This window comes from Rutilus rutilus, assembly GCF_951802725.1.
Source record: "Rutilus rutilus genome assembly, chromosome: 8".
Lineage (NCBI taxonomy): Eukaryota > Metazoa > Chordata > Actinopteri > Cypriniformes > Leuciscidae > Rutilus > Rutilus rutilus.
In genome coordinates, this window is record NC_140222.1 from 37,759,575 (window position 1) to 37,779,760 (window position 20,186).

General features: G+C 38.1%; 1 protein-coding gene across 6 annotated transcripts in view; it reads left to right on the forward strand.

Annotated features, from left to right (window-relative positions):
* Positions 1-20,186, forward strand: part of dock3 (dedicator of cytokinesis 3) — a 204,962-nt gene that overhangs the window by 53,078 nt on the left and 131,698 nt on the right. For all 6 annotated transcript variants that reach the window (XM_084416722.1, XM_084416723.1, XM_084416724.1 and 3 more), the window contains exon 3: positions 6,604-6,644. In XM_084416722.1, coding sequence (XP_084272848.1) covers positions 6,604-6,644 — 41 coding nt within the window. The remainder of the gene's footprint in view (positions 1-6,603; positions 6,645-20,186) is intronic.

The following is a 20,186-nucleotide window of genomic DNA, read 5'->3' on the forward strand; positions in this document are numbered from 1 at the left end:
CTTTGGGATCAGGAAACTAAAACACAAGGTACATTACAATTCTATTGAACTCTGAAATCAAATTATGAATTGGAAGAATTTCTCCAGAGTGTGAGAGACACAAAGCAGAGACGGTGTGTGTGTGTGTGTGTGTGTGTGTGTGTGTGTGTGTGTGTGTGTGTGTGTGTGAGAGAGAGAGAGTGTGTGTGATTCTGAGCAAGTACAGGCTTAGTGAACACAGCCTAGCCATCGAGACCGGTAGACACAGAAAGAGCTGGTTACCCCGAGAGCAAAGGCTGTGTGTGTGTGTGTGTGTGTGTGTGTGTGTGTGTGTGTGTGTGTGTGTGTGTGTGTGTGTGTGTGTGTGTGTGTGTGTGTGTGTGTGTGTGTGTGTGTGTGTGTGTGTGTGTGTATGTGAGAGAGAGAGACTGGCAGACACAGAAAGAGCTGGTTACCTCGAGAGCAAAGGGTGTGTGTTCACTGTAGGACAGGAGAGATCGAGACAGAGACACACTTCCTCCTTCACTGTCACAAATACAGTTCAAATAGAGACCTCTACTTAAACAAATTCACTAACTTAATACAGAACTTTACAGCCATGACTGAAGTAGAACAGATAAAGATCATGCTAGGAGAGGGTCAGACAGCAGCACTGGCTGCCAGATATGTGTGTGTGTGTGCCACAGCCTGAGGTGAATGTGTGTGTAATGTGTGTGTCGACCTCAGTGTGTTTCCCTACTGTCCACAACAGTGACCCTCAGTAATGTATGTGTGTGTATATGTTAAAACACTGTGGTATAAAATGTTCACACATATTTTAATTTATTACACTGTTAATTTGTACAATTAATTTAATTTGTACGTTTAAATTTAAGTTATGTTATAATATTTTATTATTTTGATGTCTTTATAATTATTCTAGGTATTCCAAGCTTTGGCAATATGTATTATGTACAGTCATGCCAATAAAGCAATTTTAAATTGAATTGAATTTAATAGACAGACAGACAGCAGTGATGGTAATAACGGCGTTATTTTTTTCAGTAACGAGTAATCAAACGAATGACTGTTTCCTCCGTTACAACACCGTTACCGTTACTGACAATAAACTGTGGCGTTACTATAATTGAGCTCACTGAAGCGGTTTTCATCCAAGTTGGCTCTCTCTCCGCCATAGGACCTGGTGTGTGAGTTTTATTTTAATTTGCAGTAGTGTATGTGTAAGTATATTTTTTATTACTATTTATTTATTTTTGGCACATTTCTTAAAAGGGTCATATAATGCCATTTTTGTACAAGTTAATATGATTCTTTAGGGTCTAAATGAAAAGTTTGTAATATACTTTAATTAAAAATTCTCATTAGTATTGTAAGAAAACACTAATTTTACCTGGTCAAAAACAGCTCTGTTTTCAGCACGCCGTTTAAGTGCATGTGTCTTTAAATGATAATGAGCTTTGCTCACCCTGACCCCGCCCCTCTGTTTCTGTGGGGCGTTTTGACAAAACACACGTGGAGTGTTGCCTTGACAACAGTTGAGGGTATATTTTGGAGAAAGAATGGCAGCGGGAGTCTCTGAGGACACATTTGTAAACCGGAGTTTTGTGAGTGCCGGAATTTTGAACCGGAGTCGGACCCGGAACAAGATGGGGGCCCCGAAGAAGTTCGACAGTTAAGGCTCGAAGTCAAGTCACTTTGATCTATCTTTGTGTGTACTGGCAGGGTGACGTTAGAGTAGTGAGATACGAACGCTATGTGCTTACTGATGTATACTTTAGTTCATTGACAGATTGATGTTACAGCTAATGGTCATGAAAAACTTTTTTTCGGTAAATGTAGGCTTGTCAGTGATGCGTAACGTTATCTATGCAGTGTTAGGTACAACTGTCAGGGCTGAAGCACTAAAATTTTACTGATCTGTTTAAAAAATAACCAGTCTGTGAGACTATGACAGTCATTAGGCACATAAACAACACATACTCAGACAGGAGCTAATACCTTTTTCAATGTTCTCGTTTATAAAGCAGTCTGGTGTGTGAAATGATTTGCGCAAACATGACAGCATTGACGTTGATCGTGGGGAATATTCCCTTCGAAAACAAAACTCAGCCACTGCGTCTTCAGCGGTTCGGATTTAGGAACATCAAAATGACTGCTGTGTTCGTTATTACACCCAAGAACAGAACACCACAATCGCTTAGACGCCATTCTGCTCCAGCGTATCAACAATGGCGGACTATGATGACAGCTCGCTCAGGGCGGGTCTGTGTTGAAACGCTGCTGTCAATTAACAATCGTGGGAGGGGCGTCCGACCTTGTGACGTCACACGGTCAGACGGCCTGATTTGAGACGGGAAAACATATAAGGAGATTAAAAAAAAAAAAAACACTGGATGGTACAGGCACTGCCAACACACATTTCAACTTGTAAAAGTGCATGTACCATTATATGACCCCTTTAAGAAGCAGTTTATTTTTAGACTTATTTGTTGGCCAGTTGTGGTCTGTGCAATAAATATTAAAAGTTCTAAACCATCTATTGTGTTTTAGTGTTCCACTATAGTAATGATAATATTTACAATAATATATTTAATTTAATAGGTGTCTCTCACATTGTCCCACAGCAACATTAAAATAGTGTAGATTAGTGTACAATGTTTTATAATAATAATTTATTCTATGCAGTGTCCATTTCATTCATTTAACATATTTAATATTGGGGGTATCCAAGGTATTTTACATAAAAAAAGTAACACAATAGTTACTTCCCCTGGTAATTAGTTACTTTTGTAATGTAACTCAGTTACTTTTTGTGAGAAGTAACTAGTAACTATAACTAATTACTTTTTTAAAGTAACTTACCCAACACTGGTAGACAGACAGATAGATGAAAGAAAAAGGCATAAAAGAAAAATCGATAATTTTGACCTATACAATGTATCGTTGGCTATTACCAAAAATATACCCGTGCGACTTGTGACTGGTTTTGTGATGCAGGGTCACATATAGAAAGATAGACAGGTAGATAGACAAACAGACACATAGATGGACTGACAGACAGACAGTGGTCTAGTATTCATCCCACAAGGGTGTGGCCCCCCTAAAGAGCAAAACCTCTTGAGATAGACATGTGACCGTTCACGGCTGTGAACATGAACAATCTGACAGCTCAACAAGTCCCTGCAGTGTAAACCTGTTGAGAGACGCAGAGAGAGATGACACTTTTCATCAGGTGTCTGTTTGTTGGCAGCTGCGTGTTGATGCTGAGTTTCCTCATGCCCACATGGAAGTCTCACGCCAGCAAACATGAGCCGTCTGCTAATCCATTACAGCTAATGCCTACAGTCAGCCTCTAGCACAAACACGTCCACACACTGTTTGTTACGGCGCTGAAAACTTTTTTGTGGTCTGGATTCTTCTCTAGAGAACACCTAAACATCTTGTTTGCTAGCTACAGTGCGCCAGCTTCTAGCAAACTAACGGCAAAATCATTTCCACATTGCTAATAAGCTAAAAATGTGTTGACACCCATCTGAACCCGGTGCACAGCAGTAACATTTTATGTCACACAAACTGACACACGACCCTTTGCCGGCAATGCTGTTCATTAGCTAATAGCATGGTTTATTTTGGTGCTAAATGGAAAGTGATAATGGAAACGGCTAATGTTGACGGACGTGACCCGCTCATTCCTTGCATAAACCAAATAGCTAATTACAAAGTGCACCTCCGACGTTTTTAAGATGCACCTGGGGTGAATACTAACAAAGATAGACTGCGATGATTAATGCGGCAGAGTCTGGGTTGCGTTCGAGACAGATGGCCACAGGTGTGAGTGATGTTAGCAGCCAAGCTTATGAATATTTTCCACGGTTGTCGCTGCAAATTGTTTACAAATGGCTGCATTAACAATTGCATCACACACCAACAATTTCACTTCCCTTTTTAAACTGTTTCCCTACCGAGTGTCCCATCATCACATAGTTACACAGGGTTTCATAAGACAACACTGTTACCATCCAAGGCCAGTTCACACCAAGAACGACAACTATAATGATAACTATAAGCATCTACACCAATGGACATAACATTGTTTACTCTAAGTGCGGCGCTGCAGTTTTGTCATCTGCTGCTTTAAATGTTCGAGCCCATTTTCAAACAGGTTTCCTGAACACTCCCCTCGTTTGCCATTGGTCAGGTAGCTGCGCCTTATATCGACGCCATTGGATGAGCTTTGTTGCTATGTTGAACTGGGGTGCGTTTCCCGGACAACGGCGTAACTCGCTGCTTAACTACCATGGTACGATGCATCATTGAAGAAATCAACTTGCTAGTCACGACTGTTTCCCGAAACCATATTGTCGCAAAGTGGTCGTTCAACCACGTTGGTTTATGACGTCACGCACGTGTTGGAGTAATAACTCCTTTTAATGAATCTGTTTGAGATCGAATTAATGCTAGATGTTTTGATATAAATTACAGACATGACATCTGAGGACTATTTCTCATTTTTCTCAGTTATTTTGCTTTATTTCCAGATTCAATCATAGGCTCGTTCTTATAGTAGAGCACATTCGCACGTTCAGAAACGCTGCTTTAAATCTCATGACAAACTAAAAGACGTAAATGACATTTGTATGTATTCTAAATAAAAGATACAGATTGTACTGAATGTCAGCTTGCTTATTTTGCTCAAGATAAGGATCTATTAAGTCCACATGTGTGTCATGCAAACTAGAAACTCGGCTTCTAACCACAGGTCGAGAGCTGTCGTTCAAACCACACATCTTTGCGATGCTGTTTGCGAATGTTCGTTGGAACGATGGTTTTGGGAAACACAGACTCGTTGAACTATGCTGATAATGACGGAACTTGCGACCATAGTTGGCTAACGATGCTTTTGGGAAACACACCCCTGGACAGGATGCTCATGGGGTGTCAAACAGAGCAATGTTTTGAAATTGTGTTTATAGTCTTCTGGGAAATCAACCAATGAATGCAAAACATCAAAAATGCTACTTATCTTTATCTTTATCAATAAAGTCAGCATGAAACAGAAGTTGCGAAATTTTTTTCTTCCCTGTTGTGATGTATATCCGAGTGAAACGGCTTCTCGAAAACAAAACGTGTTTTTGTCCGGGGGGAATTGATTGGATGGTGGCTCTGGTTGAGGTTTTCTATTGCTGGATCTCAAGTCTTACCCTACATTTGTTTCTTGTTCGAGAAGCCATTTCCCATTTCTCAGATGTTTAACACAGCAAATACTCTAGGCAACTATTTAGTCATGATTAAATGTCATTGCGTAGCTCTTTATGTGGCTAACGTTGCTACAGCTGGCTTTCCTACTGTATTATTAAGGTGACATACTGTGCAGAGACTTGAGATTTGAACACGCTGAGCTCATTTATTACGGCCTGAAAGCTTATTATAATGTTGGTTGGATTCTGCGGCAGTGTGTTGAATCTGCTGGGAGGCAGAATTTCTGAGATGTTCTGGACATCAGCCAGTGAAATTGATGGCCCAGACCTTAGTGTACAATGAGTTCCAGTCTTTATGTTCCACCTCATCTAAAAGATATGGCATTCAACATGGCATAGTTGCTGTGAAAATGCGATTCAATGCATTAGGGACACAGTGAAGTACTTTTTCAGAGTCAAAAAGTCAAGAGTGTTTGCACACAGCATAAAGTATGTTGACAAAAAAAGACTGAGATTTGGATATATATTTCATGGGTGCATATTATGGATGTACAAAAACTACAAGGGCCAGGACACCCTCTGGGGTAAGATGTCCCTTAACACACTTAAAATTTACCTTTTGATCATAGGAGGCGCTTTTCTTAGGCCCCATCCACACTACTGCGTTTTAGTTTAGAAACGGAGAATTAAAACGAATACGATCTCCGTCCACACCAGCGTTTTAGCTGCGTACTAGAATTGATCTCCGTCCACATTAAAACGACTGAAAACGCGGATCACGTGACCATTCACCAACACTGGGCATGCGCGTGCCGGTGTAAACCTAGAGACTTTCAAACATCAAAATGTCATTTATTAATATGTATTTGTGTCAAAATGACATATAAACATCTTTTCCTAATTCTATTTTGCCTGGAAACGCTTCCAACACGCTTGCGTGTCGCATGAAAAATTGGCGTCGGTTCTATTTCTAGCATGCACGCGTTTTCTTACTGTAAGAAACAGTTTGATGACACCCAATCATAGAGCCGAGCGCGAGCCTCTGCGTCATCGTTTCGTAAAGTTTTGACCCGTCTTCACTAAAACGCCCTCCGGAGATTCAAAACGCAAAACGGGGTCGGCAGCGTTTCTAAACTTCTCCGTTTTAGGTCTTCGTTTTTGCCGTTTTAGTCTGGACGGGAGGTGCAAACATAGCAAAAGGTCTCCGTTTCTAAACGAAAACGCAAAACGGCCTTAATTGTGATATTTTATCTTAATAGCAATTTTCTAGTAAAAATATCTAAAATGATTAGATATTCAGAGAATGTATTTTCATTTTAAGGTTTTCTTACCCCATTGGCATATTGTTTCTGATGTTAGTATCTCATTTACTATAATTTATAATGTCAATGTTTCTCAACTAACATTTGCGTTTTGTCTGTTTCAGGATGGTACAGAGGGTTTTCCACCAAGAAACCCACAATCAAGGTAAACTGATTGTTCGTACTCAATAGTATGGATTGTACAATCTGTCCAGTGTGTTTGTTTGTTTCCTTGTTGATCCAGTGGTCTGCAGTGACCCTGTTTGAATGTCAAGCAAAAAGCTACTGTAGTTTTCAACTGATGCCTGTTCCGAAGCAGGGAAAGCAATGCTTTGTGCAAATGGTGAAGTGCAACTAACCATTTGTTTTGCAGAAATGTCTTTGACAAAAAAAATATACATCCCCATAAATTAACATTCCAATATGATTTCAATCAATGAGACAAACTGAGTCCCACACAAAAATGAAACCCAAGAGCTTGCTTTGTAACAGTTGTCAATACATGCGTTTTATTATAAATGTCATTTGACTGGTTGGAAATATGTAGCAGTGATCTTTCTAAATTGTAGCAGCAGGGGACCCTCTTTGCAGTGCTTACTCAAAGGCCTATTGTTTCTACTGTTGTATGTAATGCAGCCTTTCTAAAATACTCTAAATACTAAGATACTCTACATTTTTTGCGTAAATAGTTTGTAAAGCCAATTTAATATAAATTCTCACATCATACAGCAGTGACAAATTAGTTTACAGAACGAACTTCTGTTAAAATTTGTACCGATACATTTGTTTATTGAACAAATTTTTGTGCACAACGTTCATATAAGCACTTGTGTAAATTGACGGACATTAGAGCGTTGACCGATTTGTTTACAGGATGAATTCCTGTGTAAATTGTTCAAAAAACAGTACATAAATTGTTCCTTCATGCAGCAAAAACACATTCACGTAAGAAACTAATTTTCCGTAAAACCACTCTTACGTATATTGACAGATTATACAGTATCGACAAATTCGTCTACCGAACAGATTTCTGTGCAGATTGCTCGCCAAACTTTTCTTCCGCAAATTCATGCAACACAAACTCATTTGTTAAAGAAAAGAATTCGGAACAAATTTTCTATAAAACCTCCTGCGTAAATTAGCGCATCATGCATTGCCGACAAATTCGTCTACAGAACAAATTTCTGTGCAAATTGTTTCTCAAAACTTTTCTTACGCAAATTGCGGCATCATGCGGCACAAACACTTTTGAGAAACAAATTTCTGAACAAATTTTCTATAAAGCCTCTTGCGTAAATTGACGAATCATGCAGTGCTGGCAAATTTGTCTAGAGAACAAATCACTGAGCAGATTGTTCGCAAAACTTTTACGTAATTTTTATATAACTTTTATGTTAATTTTTTTTTTTGTGATTGATTATGTTTATTTCATTCATGGATATTTTTTTCCAACAAAACTTACTTCATCATCCTCGTATATATAATTTATAAAACCATGATGAAAAGGAGGCAGGATGAAGAATATCTTATACGCGGCATCATGCAGCACATTTACAATCCCTGTGCATATTTTTTTCGGAAAACCATTGTTGTGTAAATTGTTGAATCATGCAGCACCTACATATTTCTGAAACATCCACATAACACGTAGGGGCCTATTTTAACGATCTGAAACGCAAGTATCAAGCGCGAAACGCAAGTAACTTTGTGGGCGGGTCTTGGGCGCTGTTGCTATTATACCGGCGGGATAAATGACTCTTGCGCCTGACGCAAATCTAAAATGGGTTGGTCTGAAGTAGCTTCATTATTCATAGGTGTGGTTTGGGCGTAACGTGAAATAAACCAATCAGAGCGTCATCTCACATTCCCTTTAAGAGCAGGCGTGCTTGTTCCATGGCGGATTGCTATTATAACGGCGGATTTGCCAGGCACGTGCCAGGAGCGGTTCACAGCCGAGGAGACCGACATTCTCGTCAGGGCCGTAAAACACAGAGAAGTGACATTGGGGATGGAGAAACCCACCCAAATTAGCTTCGGTTAAACAGGCGTATAATAATTTGGGTAAATGTGTAAGCTAGATTTATGCCTATTTTTTCACATCTTCATGGACACAACAATGATTTCCCTCATGTGGAATATTTTTCCTTGTAATAATGTATGGTTTTCTAAAAATGGGAACTGCTGCGTCTGTGTGTAGATGAGAGAATCAAAGTGTATGCGCGTTGTGCACACGCTACATTGATTATGGCCAAGCATGCGCCATTAAAATAGCATATGAATAACATGCGCAACGTGCCACTGACTTTAGACTAGGTTTTTCCTGGTCAGTGGCGGAATTGTTTTCTAAACCTGCAAAATAGCACCAGGGAACGTTTGCGCCGGAACACGCCTCCTCTTTTCTCTGCACCGCCCCCCGGGAGCGCAAATGTATTTCCTAGTTTACCGACGTGCGTCTGTGGAGGGAAAAGTCCGCTGTGCGTCGGGTGCAAAATAGGAATGATACATTGTCGGTGTACAAAGTCAATTGCGCTGGGTGCAAGATAGGGCCCGTAATGTTCTTATTTGTATTATTTGAAGATATACGTAAAAATAATTTTGCTTGCAGACATGAGTTTTAGTGTTATCTGAGGACGTTTTGAAATACAGCTGCTCAGAAAGAGGCAGCTAACGACTAATATCTACTTCACAGACAAGAACAAAACGTATTCTGCTTTTCCCGACCCCACAAGCCAGGTAGAGACAAGGACATGACATGCCACTAATATTCCTCTCAAAAGGCAGGTTTTCTGTATGACTTAGATCTTGTCTGTCACAGCTGTTTTCTTCTGGGGCACAAAAGCACAGGCAGGTATTACTGCAGGCGCCATGTTGAGCTTATTTGTCACCTTTTCTTAGTTAAAAATAGTCTCTTTCCATATCTATACTACGGCACAATTTCTTACACCTCACTAGAATGTACAGGGAATCACCACATAAGACATCAGAACAGCATTGAGTAAAGCTTCAGGTGTTTTAATCCATTTTTACAGCATACAGTGAGCAGCAGTCTCAAGTCTTATTATCGGATAGCACTATTCAAATATGTTACTTTGTTGACAGATCCATATCCAGTAGCTGACATTTTCCAACAATTTTCTTTTGTTTGAGTAAAGTTCACCCTACAAAGGACAGCCGAAAAGTTTTATGCATACGGTGACCTTTACAGAGCTCCGGCTAAGCTATAAAGAAGCCCTCATCCAAACCACCAAAGATAAAGACCTTCGGGCAGAAGATTCTAGAAATCACATGTACGAATGAACAGGAGCGTTGTTTTGATGTGACCTCTCTGAGTACATGAGTTTTCTATATAACGGTCACCTGGCAGATACTATGAGGCTAGTTTTGTAAGATTTAAGGTCCCTCTGTGGTGAAAATCAAAATCAAAATGTTTTTAATGTGCTTTAAGTCAAACCATGTGCAAATTCAGCAGTCAAAACCATTGCTGAGTATTTTCCCTTCAAATCTGCAGTGAACCATTTTGAGACAGTCTCAAAAACTCGGTTTGAAATCGCCCGTTTCCTGCCATCACAAACATGTTGTAACGTATGGGGTGGGGCTTTTCTCCACTGACTTTCCATGATGTTCAAAGCCTTTCTAAGGATTATGATTTTCAATAGGAACATGGTTTATTAGCTGTTTGATAAAGTAGTCAAGCCAAAGTCTAATCATTTCAATTACCGTTTTGTGTCCAATGTTGTAGAGAGCGATACATAAAACGCATTACCATTCTGATACATCGACTTGTAGACGACCCTGTGTAATTCACTCTTCCTCTTCTTCTTCTGAATCAGGTTCAGACATATATAGCTGAATTTTACCTATATTTACACTTTTCAGCGTTTACTACAGTTGACCGAGTGGAACAGGTATTCTGAGCTGGTGTGATTGAGTGGAGGCGGAGTATAATTTGCATATTCATGAGTCCACATATACTAAATAAAGCAAGGGTGTAGGAGTTCAGTAAAAAAAAAAAAAAGTAAGGCATGAAGACCTTTTTTTTTTTTACAGAAAAAAAAAACAAAACATTTAAATGCCATTTTGATTATCAAAGATGATTTTAAAGGGATACAAATATTGATTGCAGGGGACTTTAAAAAACAAAAACATGATATTTTGTACGTTTCTTTTTGCGAAATTGCAAATTAAGTTCACTTGCAATTACAAAGAAATTGCAAGTTTGAGTGGACCATGAAGTTTTTTTATTATTTATTTTAAAAATGTATATGTATAAAAAACTGAAATAGCATTTTCTTGTAAAATATTTTTTTTTTTTTTACAGTGTACAATAGTGATTTGACATTTGATATTGGTTAAATAATTATGAATACAGTATTTATTCATAGATCTGAATATACATTCATAAATGTGAATATATAAGTAAAGATTTATTAAATATATTTGAATATATTTATGAATCTGAATATATATATATATATATATATCTTTACTTTAGAATATGTATTGCAAAAAAAATCGCTACTCATGTCACGGTGTGGTGCAGGCAGAAGACGACGAATAGGAGTCAACAGTTCCAATACAAACTTTTACTTACAATATAACTCAAACAGTCACATAGGAGACGGGCAGAAGACGCACGCACGCACGAGCCAGCTATGAGCAAACTCAGACATTGTTGCATATATCTCACTTTGGCCATCCGTTAGGCGCAGGTGTGCCACGCTGCATGCCAGTTGACACTTTACTCGAGGTGAGAATCCATAGGGCTGCCTTTGTGTTCACTGTATGTGTGCATACCATGTAGCAAGACCTCAAAGTGCCCGCCGGAGGTGCCCGTGATGCCCACTGTAAGCAGAGTCCTGAGCAGCCGGTCGACGGCCAGTCCTTGCTAATCTTCTGTGGAGGTGACACTGAGCTGGCACCTGTTCCTAAATTCCTGTGCCAAGCCTGCACTGTGAGAACCGCAGGGTTGTGCTCACAGTGTGAATGAGGTGGGAAACTCGTGCCATTACCTGGAGCTGCGAGGAAAAGCTTGCCACCCTAACTGCTCAGGATTCCTGCTTTCAAGAATGTGATTTCTACTATTTCAAACATGAGCTGTGAAAAACAATTCACACATAGTTGGCAAAGTAGAATGACTCGCTGTGTAAATTAAATCGAATTGTTTCTTACGTAAATTGTTGCATTACATCCCTAATCGATTTGTTTACAGAATGAATTTTGGTGTCAATTGCAAAGGTTGTACAAATATTCTTACATAAACTCATTGTGCACCGCAGATACTCTATAAATAAAGGCAAAAAAGAACAAATTTGTGTGTAAAATGTTCATACAATCATTATTACGTGAATTGTTGTATCATATAGTACCCGCACGTTTGAAGAAAATTCTGTGTAAATCATAAATAAAACCATTGGTTACACTTTATTTTAAGGTGTCCGTGTTACAGTGTAATTATACATTTAAGTTCTGAGTAATAATTAACTACATATGATTAGGGTTAGGGTTAAGATTTGGTTTAGGGTTAGTTGCATGTAATTATGCAACTATTTATAGTTATTAGGGTTACAATTTATTTTATGTTGTCATTGTTACAATGTAATTGCATATATTTAATTACTGAGTAATATTAATTAACAACATTTACTTACTATAAGGTTAGGGTTCAGATTAGAATTAGGATTTGGTTGAGGGTTAGTTGCATATAATTATGCATAATTTACTGTTTTTACTATGGTAAGTAACATATTTAAAAATGACACTGTAAAATAAAGTGTTATCGTTATTTGTTACATTGATCATTTGTTTAACACTAGAAGTGCCAGAATTCCATAACTACTAGAACTGCCGCAAGCGGTCATTTTGACCGCTAGATTCCAAACTCTATATCTTTAATGATAAATAGCCTACCCAATTGAGAGATTAATGCATTTATTGTATTAGGATGTCTTTTAAAAACAAAACAACACCAAACTGTACATTTAAACAAGTTTAATTATACATTTATAAATAAATAATATCCGTAGATGTCCTGAACAAAATGACGGAGTAGCCTATGTTTTCATGTTTCCACTGTTCGATCGCGCCCGCGCCTGCGCCCGCCGACACACACACACACACACACACACACACACACACACACACACACACACACACACACACACACACACACACACACACACACACACACACACATGTCTGGTTCACTATCTTTGTGGGGACTCTCCATAGACGTAATGGTTTTTATACTGTACAAACTGTATATTCTGTCCCCTTACACTAACCCTACCCCTAAACCTACCCATCACAGGGAACATTCTGCATTTTTACTTTCTCAAAATAACGCATCCTGTGTGATTTATAAGCCTTTTGAAAAGTGGGGACCGCTGGCTGGTCCCCACAATGTAGGTGATCTCAGGTTTTACTATTCTTATGGGGACATTTGGTCCCCACAATGTAATATAAACAAGGGCACACATACACACACACACACACACACACACACACACACACACACCATATTCCAGCATTGCAATCTTGACATTGCAGCCTGTTCATTATAGCCATAATAAAATATAATAATATAATAGTCAACCTATTTTGCGCATGTGAAGAGGATGATTTTTTCCATCGATATTGGAACGTGAGTGAAGTACAAAGCCTATAATAAAGAATAGTTTACCATCCAAATACATCGCAAATTTTGAAACATTTTGATTCTAATTAGAGAGTTACGTGAGCCTAACACCATTACTTTCACTTTCGCTTTCGCTTTCGCTTTGGCTTGTTTATAGTTTTTTTAATTTTTTCATTCTTGTTCTGTTCTGAATATCATTACATTTAAATGATTTGTTGTTGAATATGTTTAGTGTATTTTTTATCACATTTTATTGTTGTGTAGGCTATATTGGTATAGCCTATAATAATACCGCGAAATTCAGTGCAGTCAGTATGACCGTCTATGGCCGCAATAGGTAAATATGTTCATTTGTTTTTTTGCCTTATGAAAAACATTTTTAATGAAAATACAGACACTTTTAGGAAAAGTCAGGTACCAACAGGATTGTATTTGTATAAGTTATTGCAGATATAAAATTCAAAACGGTCAAAATGACCGCCATGGCACTTACAGTGTTAAAGAAGAACAAAATTGACTAAATTTCTTTGTAAAATGTTTGTAAAAGCGTAGAATGAATTTTTGTGTAACGTGTTCGCAAAACCGCTCTTGCATGAATTTTCAATGTGCAGTGTCCTCGCATTTCTTTACAGAATACATTTCTAAAATATTCATTAAACCATGCGTACGTAAATGAAACAATTCATAAAACAATTCTAGTGTAACTTTTACATTTTTGTTAAGTAGCAAATTTCTGTTGGTAAAACCTTTTTTTTTTACGTAAATCGTCAACACATGTGTAGCGCATTCAGTTAGAAAATTAGTTTTACCATTCTAACGTAAACTGCCTCATTCAGTGCAAACACATTTGCAAATTTCAATACTTCGGCCCTTTTTACACCTGGTATTAAGATGTGTTTTGGTCGATCGGATCACAAGTGGACGACGCTAAATACAGGTGTAAACAGGGACTAAAACGGTTTGAGCTCGTCCACTTTCGACCACTTCCAGAGGTAGTCGAAAACACATTCAACCGGATTGCTTTCGTAGCGTAAACGCTCATGTGGTCGAATGTGTTCAAACAGTCACATAAGACGCCTACTCTCCGCCAACTGACCGAACGCATAAACATTATGGGACGTGCACTAGACAGACGGGATTTAAACTTTGTCGACTGAAGACCCAAGTTTGGTTTGAATGTGAAAAATGTACCAAGCACAATGTTCTCTCACCATTCCCTATTTCTAACATGTCTTGTTTTTCGTATGTTTTTCCGTCGTCTCCGGTCGCATTCATATGTAAATTGCACGAGTTTATTTCGTCCATTAGATTGATAGATCTGAAAAAGCCCATACATTTACCCACCCTAAACCCTCCCCTCGAAGAAATCCGGACAGAAGTGGTTGAAAGTGGACAGAAGAGACGGGAACGTGAACGTGTCTCCTTCCTCTACAAACGCATCTTAATACCAGATTTAAACAGGGCCTTTGTTAACAGAACTAATTTCTGTGTATGTCTTTTACAAAACCTTCACACAAACTGAACTGTGACTGACAGCACAACACAGATGCTGTTGGGAAAACTCAAGCTGCTATAACCCGGAACGTTCCTGCGAGACACTTTTAGAGGTGTTCACGATAATGTGTGATCTCATTAGAGTTGCTTGTAATCAGTGTGTCATTTACAACAGGTGTTTGAGCTCTGTGAGTGTTTGCGTGGTGAGGCAGCATCACGCCGCGAGTGATTGTTTGTGTTTGGCTTCACTATTTTGAATCTCTTTGCCTCTCTCCCTCGATCAATTATTTTCATCAGAAATGTTCCACCCACTCTCGTCTGCCTACACACTGACACCCCAGAGCCCACGGGGCAGCGCCAGGAATGCGTCTCGAACCGCTTTCTGCTGACGGAAACCACAGCCGAGAGAAAGAGAGCGAGAATTGAACTTGTGAAGAAAGTCAAATCATTCAATCACAGGCAGATTTGTTTGCCATTATTTATGGATTTGTTTGTCAGAGAGAAATACTGAGTGGTAAAGAATAGATGATCCAGAAGTCAGCTTGAATCGACGGTTTCATTTAGAAAAGCTTACGCTGCCGTACCATAATTGCGATAAATTGACAAATAACAAATAAAATGGTTTTCTCATTTTCGTAATGGCTATTTTATATATATATATATATATATATGTGTGTGTGTGTGTGTGTGTCTATATATATGGTAATGGTGTGCTTAAGAATTTTATTTTATTTTATATATGTTATGTTTTATTTTATATAACAGACATAACCTAATTAATAATGTTATAATATTTATTTATATTTTTTTATTTTATTGTTATGTATTTTATTTATTTATTTTGCTAATGAGAATTTGGGGGTTGAGGGTGTGTTTAATTGTCATTAAGATTTTTATGCTATTTTTCATTTTATTCTAATTTATTTGATCACATTTTTTAAATTAATTGTTATTAAGTTTTTTCATTTTATTTTCTATACTTTTTTTGCAATATGCTAATGATAATTTGGGGGTTGGAGGAATGTTCAATTTTCGTCAAATTTAATTTAATTTAATTTTAAATTACAGATAAACCATTTATAATATTTTTAATAATATTTATTAATAATATTTATTATAGTTTGAGTGCCAAATTAAATATGTTACTTTTATTTAGGTCTACAAACGTTTTTATAAAATGACAAAAACTAGTTCTGTTGCAAAAATGTAATACCAACATATAATTTAATTGCATTACATTATTTGCCATACACTTTTAACCAAAGTGACTTAAAGGGATAGTTCACTTTGAAATTAATTTTTGATATGTTTTAGCTTACCTCAAGGGCATCCAAGATGTAGGTGTCTTTGTTTCCGCAGTAGTTTCAATTTTGATATTTTTAGGTCAAACCGTTCTTGTCTGTCAGTCATATAATGCAGGTCTATGGTCACTGGCTCAAAACACAAGCACAGAGTCCAAATTAAAACATTTCCCCATCGTCCAAATGAAACAATTCCCCATCGTAAGTACACATTGATGGCCTAAGACACGAAACGAGCGGTTTGTGTGAGAAAACGAACAGTATTTATATCGTTGTTATCTCTTGAAAACAGCACACGTCCAAATGATCTGACGGCGCGGGCGGGTATAGATATATACATAGATGTCGCCTTGGCTACGGTTTCGTTCCAATGAACTGCAGTAGCGAAGGCGACATCTAGTGTATACATCTATACCCGCCAGCTGGCGGGTATAGATATATACACTAGATGTCGCTTGGCTACGGTTTCGTTCCAATGAACTGCAGTAGCCAAGGCGACATCTATGTATATATCTATACCCGCCCGCGCCGTCAGATCATTTGGACGTGTGCTGTTTTCAAGAGATAACAACGATATAAATACTGTTCGTTTTCTCACACAAACCGCTCGTTTCGTGTCTTAGGCCATCAATGTGTACTTACGATGGGGAATTGTTTCATTTGGACGTGGGGAATTGTTTTAATTTGGACTCTGTGCTTGTGTTTTGAGCCAGTGACCATAGACCTGCATTATATGACTGACAGACAAGAACGGTTTGACCTAAAAATATCAAAATTGAAACTACTGCGGAAACAAAGACATCTACATCTTGGATGCCCTTGAGGTAAGCTAAAACATATAAAAAATTTATTTCAAAGTGAACTATCCCTTTAAATTGCGTTGGAAGTATACATTCTATTAGTTGATGCATTTCCTGGGAACTGAACCCATGACCTTGGCATTTCTATCTAATTGGCTTGACTTCTAACATTCATTCTGCTTGAATGTTGCCCGACCTCACATCATCGGGTAAAAAGAGAAGACATGACATATATAACCGCCTTAAAGACAGGAAAAACAAACAGCCTGCAAGACTAGCACAGACAACACAATGAGCCAAACAATATTTGACTGACATGCGGATGAAGATTTCTGAATGCCTGTGCAGCTGGTTCTTGACTACAAGTACTGACAAATAGACAAAACACACTTGCGATATAATGAAAGCTTTTCCTGAACACTTTGTCCAAGACATAATCTTTTTCTTCTTTGCTAAATTACACACTTTTCACTCACATGTTGCAATTATGTCAATTTCATATTCTCTATTGTGCAAACTCTGTAACAAAAGATAGAGTGTGGGAAGTGTTTATACATTATTTCTACTCTTTTGGAGTCATTGAATTACTTGGACAAACTTTAGAATTTTAGAGTATTTGATGAAATAATGGCAGTTCAAATGAAAGTGAAGACAAGCCATACGCCCACAAACTTCTATATTTGTATATACCCTACCATTCAAAAGTTTGAGGTTGCTAAGTTTCTGGATAAAGTCTCTCATGCTCACATTATTTATATACTCACATTATTTATATATATATATATATATATATATATATATCACATTATTTTGTAACATTATAAATGTCTTTACTGTCAGTTTTGATCGATTTAATATTTCTCAAAAAAAACAATCGTACTAACCCAAAACTTTCGAACGGTAGTGTACGTAAATATTTTGTTATAAACTTAAAATGTTTTTTTTTTTTATACTTACTGTACTTATAAATCACATATAGTTTATTTTATTCCATTGGTTTTGATTCTAAGACATACCGTAATTTGTCCATGTGCAGTCCATTTTCAAATGCTTTACTCCGAATCAAACTTTTTTTAACGATTTAGAACCGATTTAGAACCGTTTATGTGAGAAAAACAGGGAAAAAAATATATTTTTTTTCAGTTTTTTAGACTTTTCCACGCTGAAATCTGGGACGTTCTTCTCCACAGAAGGAGAGTTGCTATTCCAGAATCCAGGCCACTGTCGGCCGGGTCTCCGGAGAGAAATTCCTGCCGATTAGAACAGATCATTACTCCTCATGGCAGAGGGAAAAGCAACCTGCGGCGCACAGGGAGGGAGAGAGGTCAACAGAGAGGGTCTATAGATGGCCCTTCACACAAAACCTGCCTTTTTATCAAGATGAATGAGGGCAGGGAAAGATAGCTTTGTTACTCTGATGAATTTAAACCTGACGTATTGGTGTCTCTGCCTTGTCATCGCCTCTATAAAAGCCTCTCTAGGAGTCAGCCGGCAAATCTTGATTTCCTGTAGCTGTTTTTGGCTGTTATGCTATTTTTAGTTCCTTTAGTTTCTCTCTCGTGTTTTGCTAACAAACATAGATCAGTAGTTCAGGCATACCGATTCTTGATAAAAGAAGCCTCTTATGCTCACCAAAGCTTCATTTATTTGATCAAAAATACAGTAAAATTTTTAAATATTATTGCAATTTAAAATAACCGTTTTCTATTTTAATATATTTTAAAATGTAATTTATGCCTGTGATCAAAGTTGAATTTTCAGCATCATTCCTCCAGTCTTCAGTCACGTGATCCTTCAGAAATCATTGTAATACGATGATTTGATGATGATTTCAAGAAACATTTCTTATTATTATCAATGTTGAAAGCTTCTGAGAATTAGAATTATATCATTTTTAATATTAATATACTTTTATGCAACATTCTATAGTGTGTAATGTTGCTGTTCGAGCATGAAAATGTCTGCAAAGTCACTCCTGAGGGAGTTATTATATCTAGTCCAGTCATGAAACTCTAGAGGGCGCTGGTCCTTTACATGCGATCTGCAAGCAATTGCATTATTGCTACAAGGTAATTTGCCTCTGCTGACCCTGCAGCCAATGAGATTGCTTACTGTACAATTAAAAGCATGGTTCAGTGTTTTCTGTAAGTTAGCTGCTGCACGTTATCTTACTTTTTCTTCTGAACTCCTCCACCTCCCCAGCTCCACATGCCTAGATCTACTACAGGATTTGTGTATTGTCTATGCATTGTGTGCGCTGTGCGGACATGCTTGTTGAAATGCAAACTCAAAATATGATTTAAACATGCAATAAATATGTTAAATTACACAAAAATACTTTATGGATTGAATCTTACTTTATTAACCTGTGTCTTTGTTGCTGACCTTCAATGATCCAATTCAGCCATATGATTAAAGGGTTACTTCAGGATTTAGCATTAAGCTTTGTATTAGTAGAAAACCTGTAGTTATCGAATTACCGTGCTTTCTACCCTCATATCCCCCTGAGACGAGAGATTTATGTATTTTTTGGCCAGAGGCTAAAGACTACAGCCAGTAGTAGGAGCTAGTTCTGCATGTTTTCAACCCGCCCATAGGAGGTGGATCTCACTCACAGAATGTACACACAGTGTCAGCCATCTTTTTTTGGAAGCTAAGCTAGCAGGCTATTGTTCTGTGGAGAAAGCTGAGTAGTAGGGGTTACCATCCTCTTTTTCCCGGACATGTCCGGCCGTCGAGATCGTCCAAAATGTCCGGGATTCGGGTTTTGCTTTCTGCAGTCGCCATTCATTGTTTACATGCACACCTTTTGTTTCAATCTAACTGAGTTCATTCCGATTGGTGAATCTGAATGTAGTGTTTACATGAACGCTAAACAAGTGATCGGTTGATGTGCGTTTTAACATTGCTAAGAAAATTCCCGCTCCTCCGTGAGAGATACGAGACCGGTGCGTCTCAGTAATCACGCCACCGGCCTCGCGCCGTTCTCCCGTGCCCCTCAGCCTCGTCCTGCTCGCCACAGTAAACATAATGAATGGCGACTGTAGAACGCAAAAGCCGAATCCAGGACATTTTGGGCGATCTCGAAATCCCGGGCAGACTCGTCACTCGTCACTCGTCACGGAGACTCACTAGTAGCCTAGCCTTGTTGTTTTAAACTGCGCTCTCTTACCGGTAGGCGTGGCTTGGGAGTGGCATCCTAGGGCAGTGAAGCAAGTGCATTCTGGGAGTTGTTGTCTTATTAAAAAACAAACAAGCAAGCCCATCCCAGTTGAGGAAAAAAGTATTGCAAATCACATTACTCTCTATAAAAAGTAACGCATTTAGTTACTTTTTTAGGGAGTAACACAACATTACTTTTAAATGTAACTTTTTCCCATCACTGGAATTATGTCATGCGCACAATTTAAACTACGTATTAGTAAATTGTAGAAACAAATGATTAATGTGTGGTGTGGCCATGATAGACATATATTTTC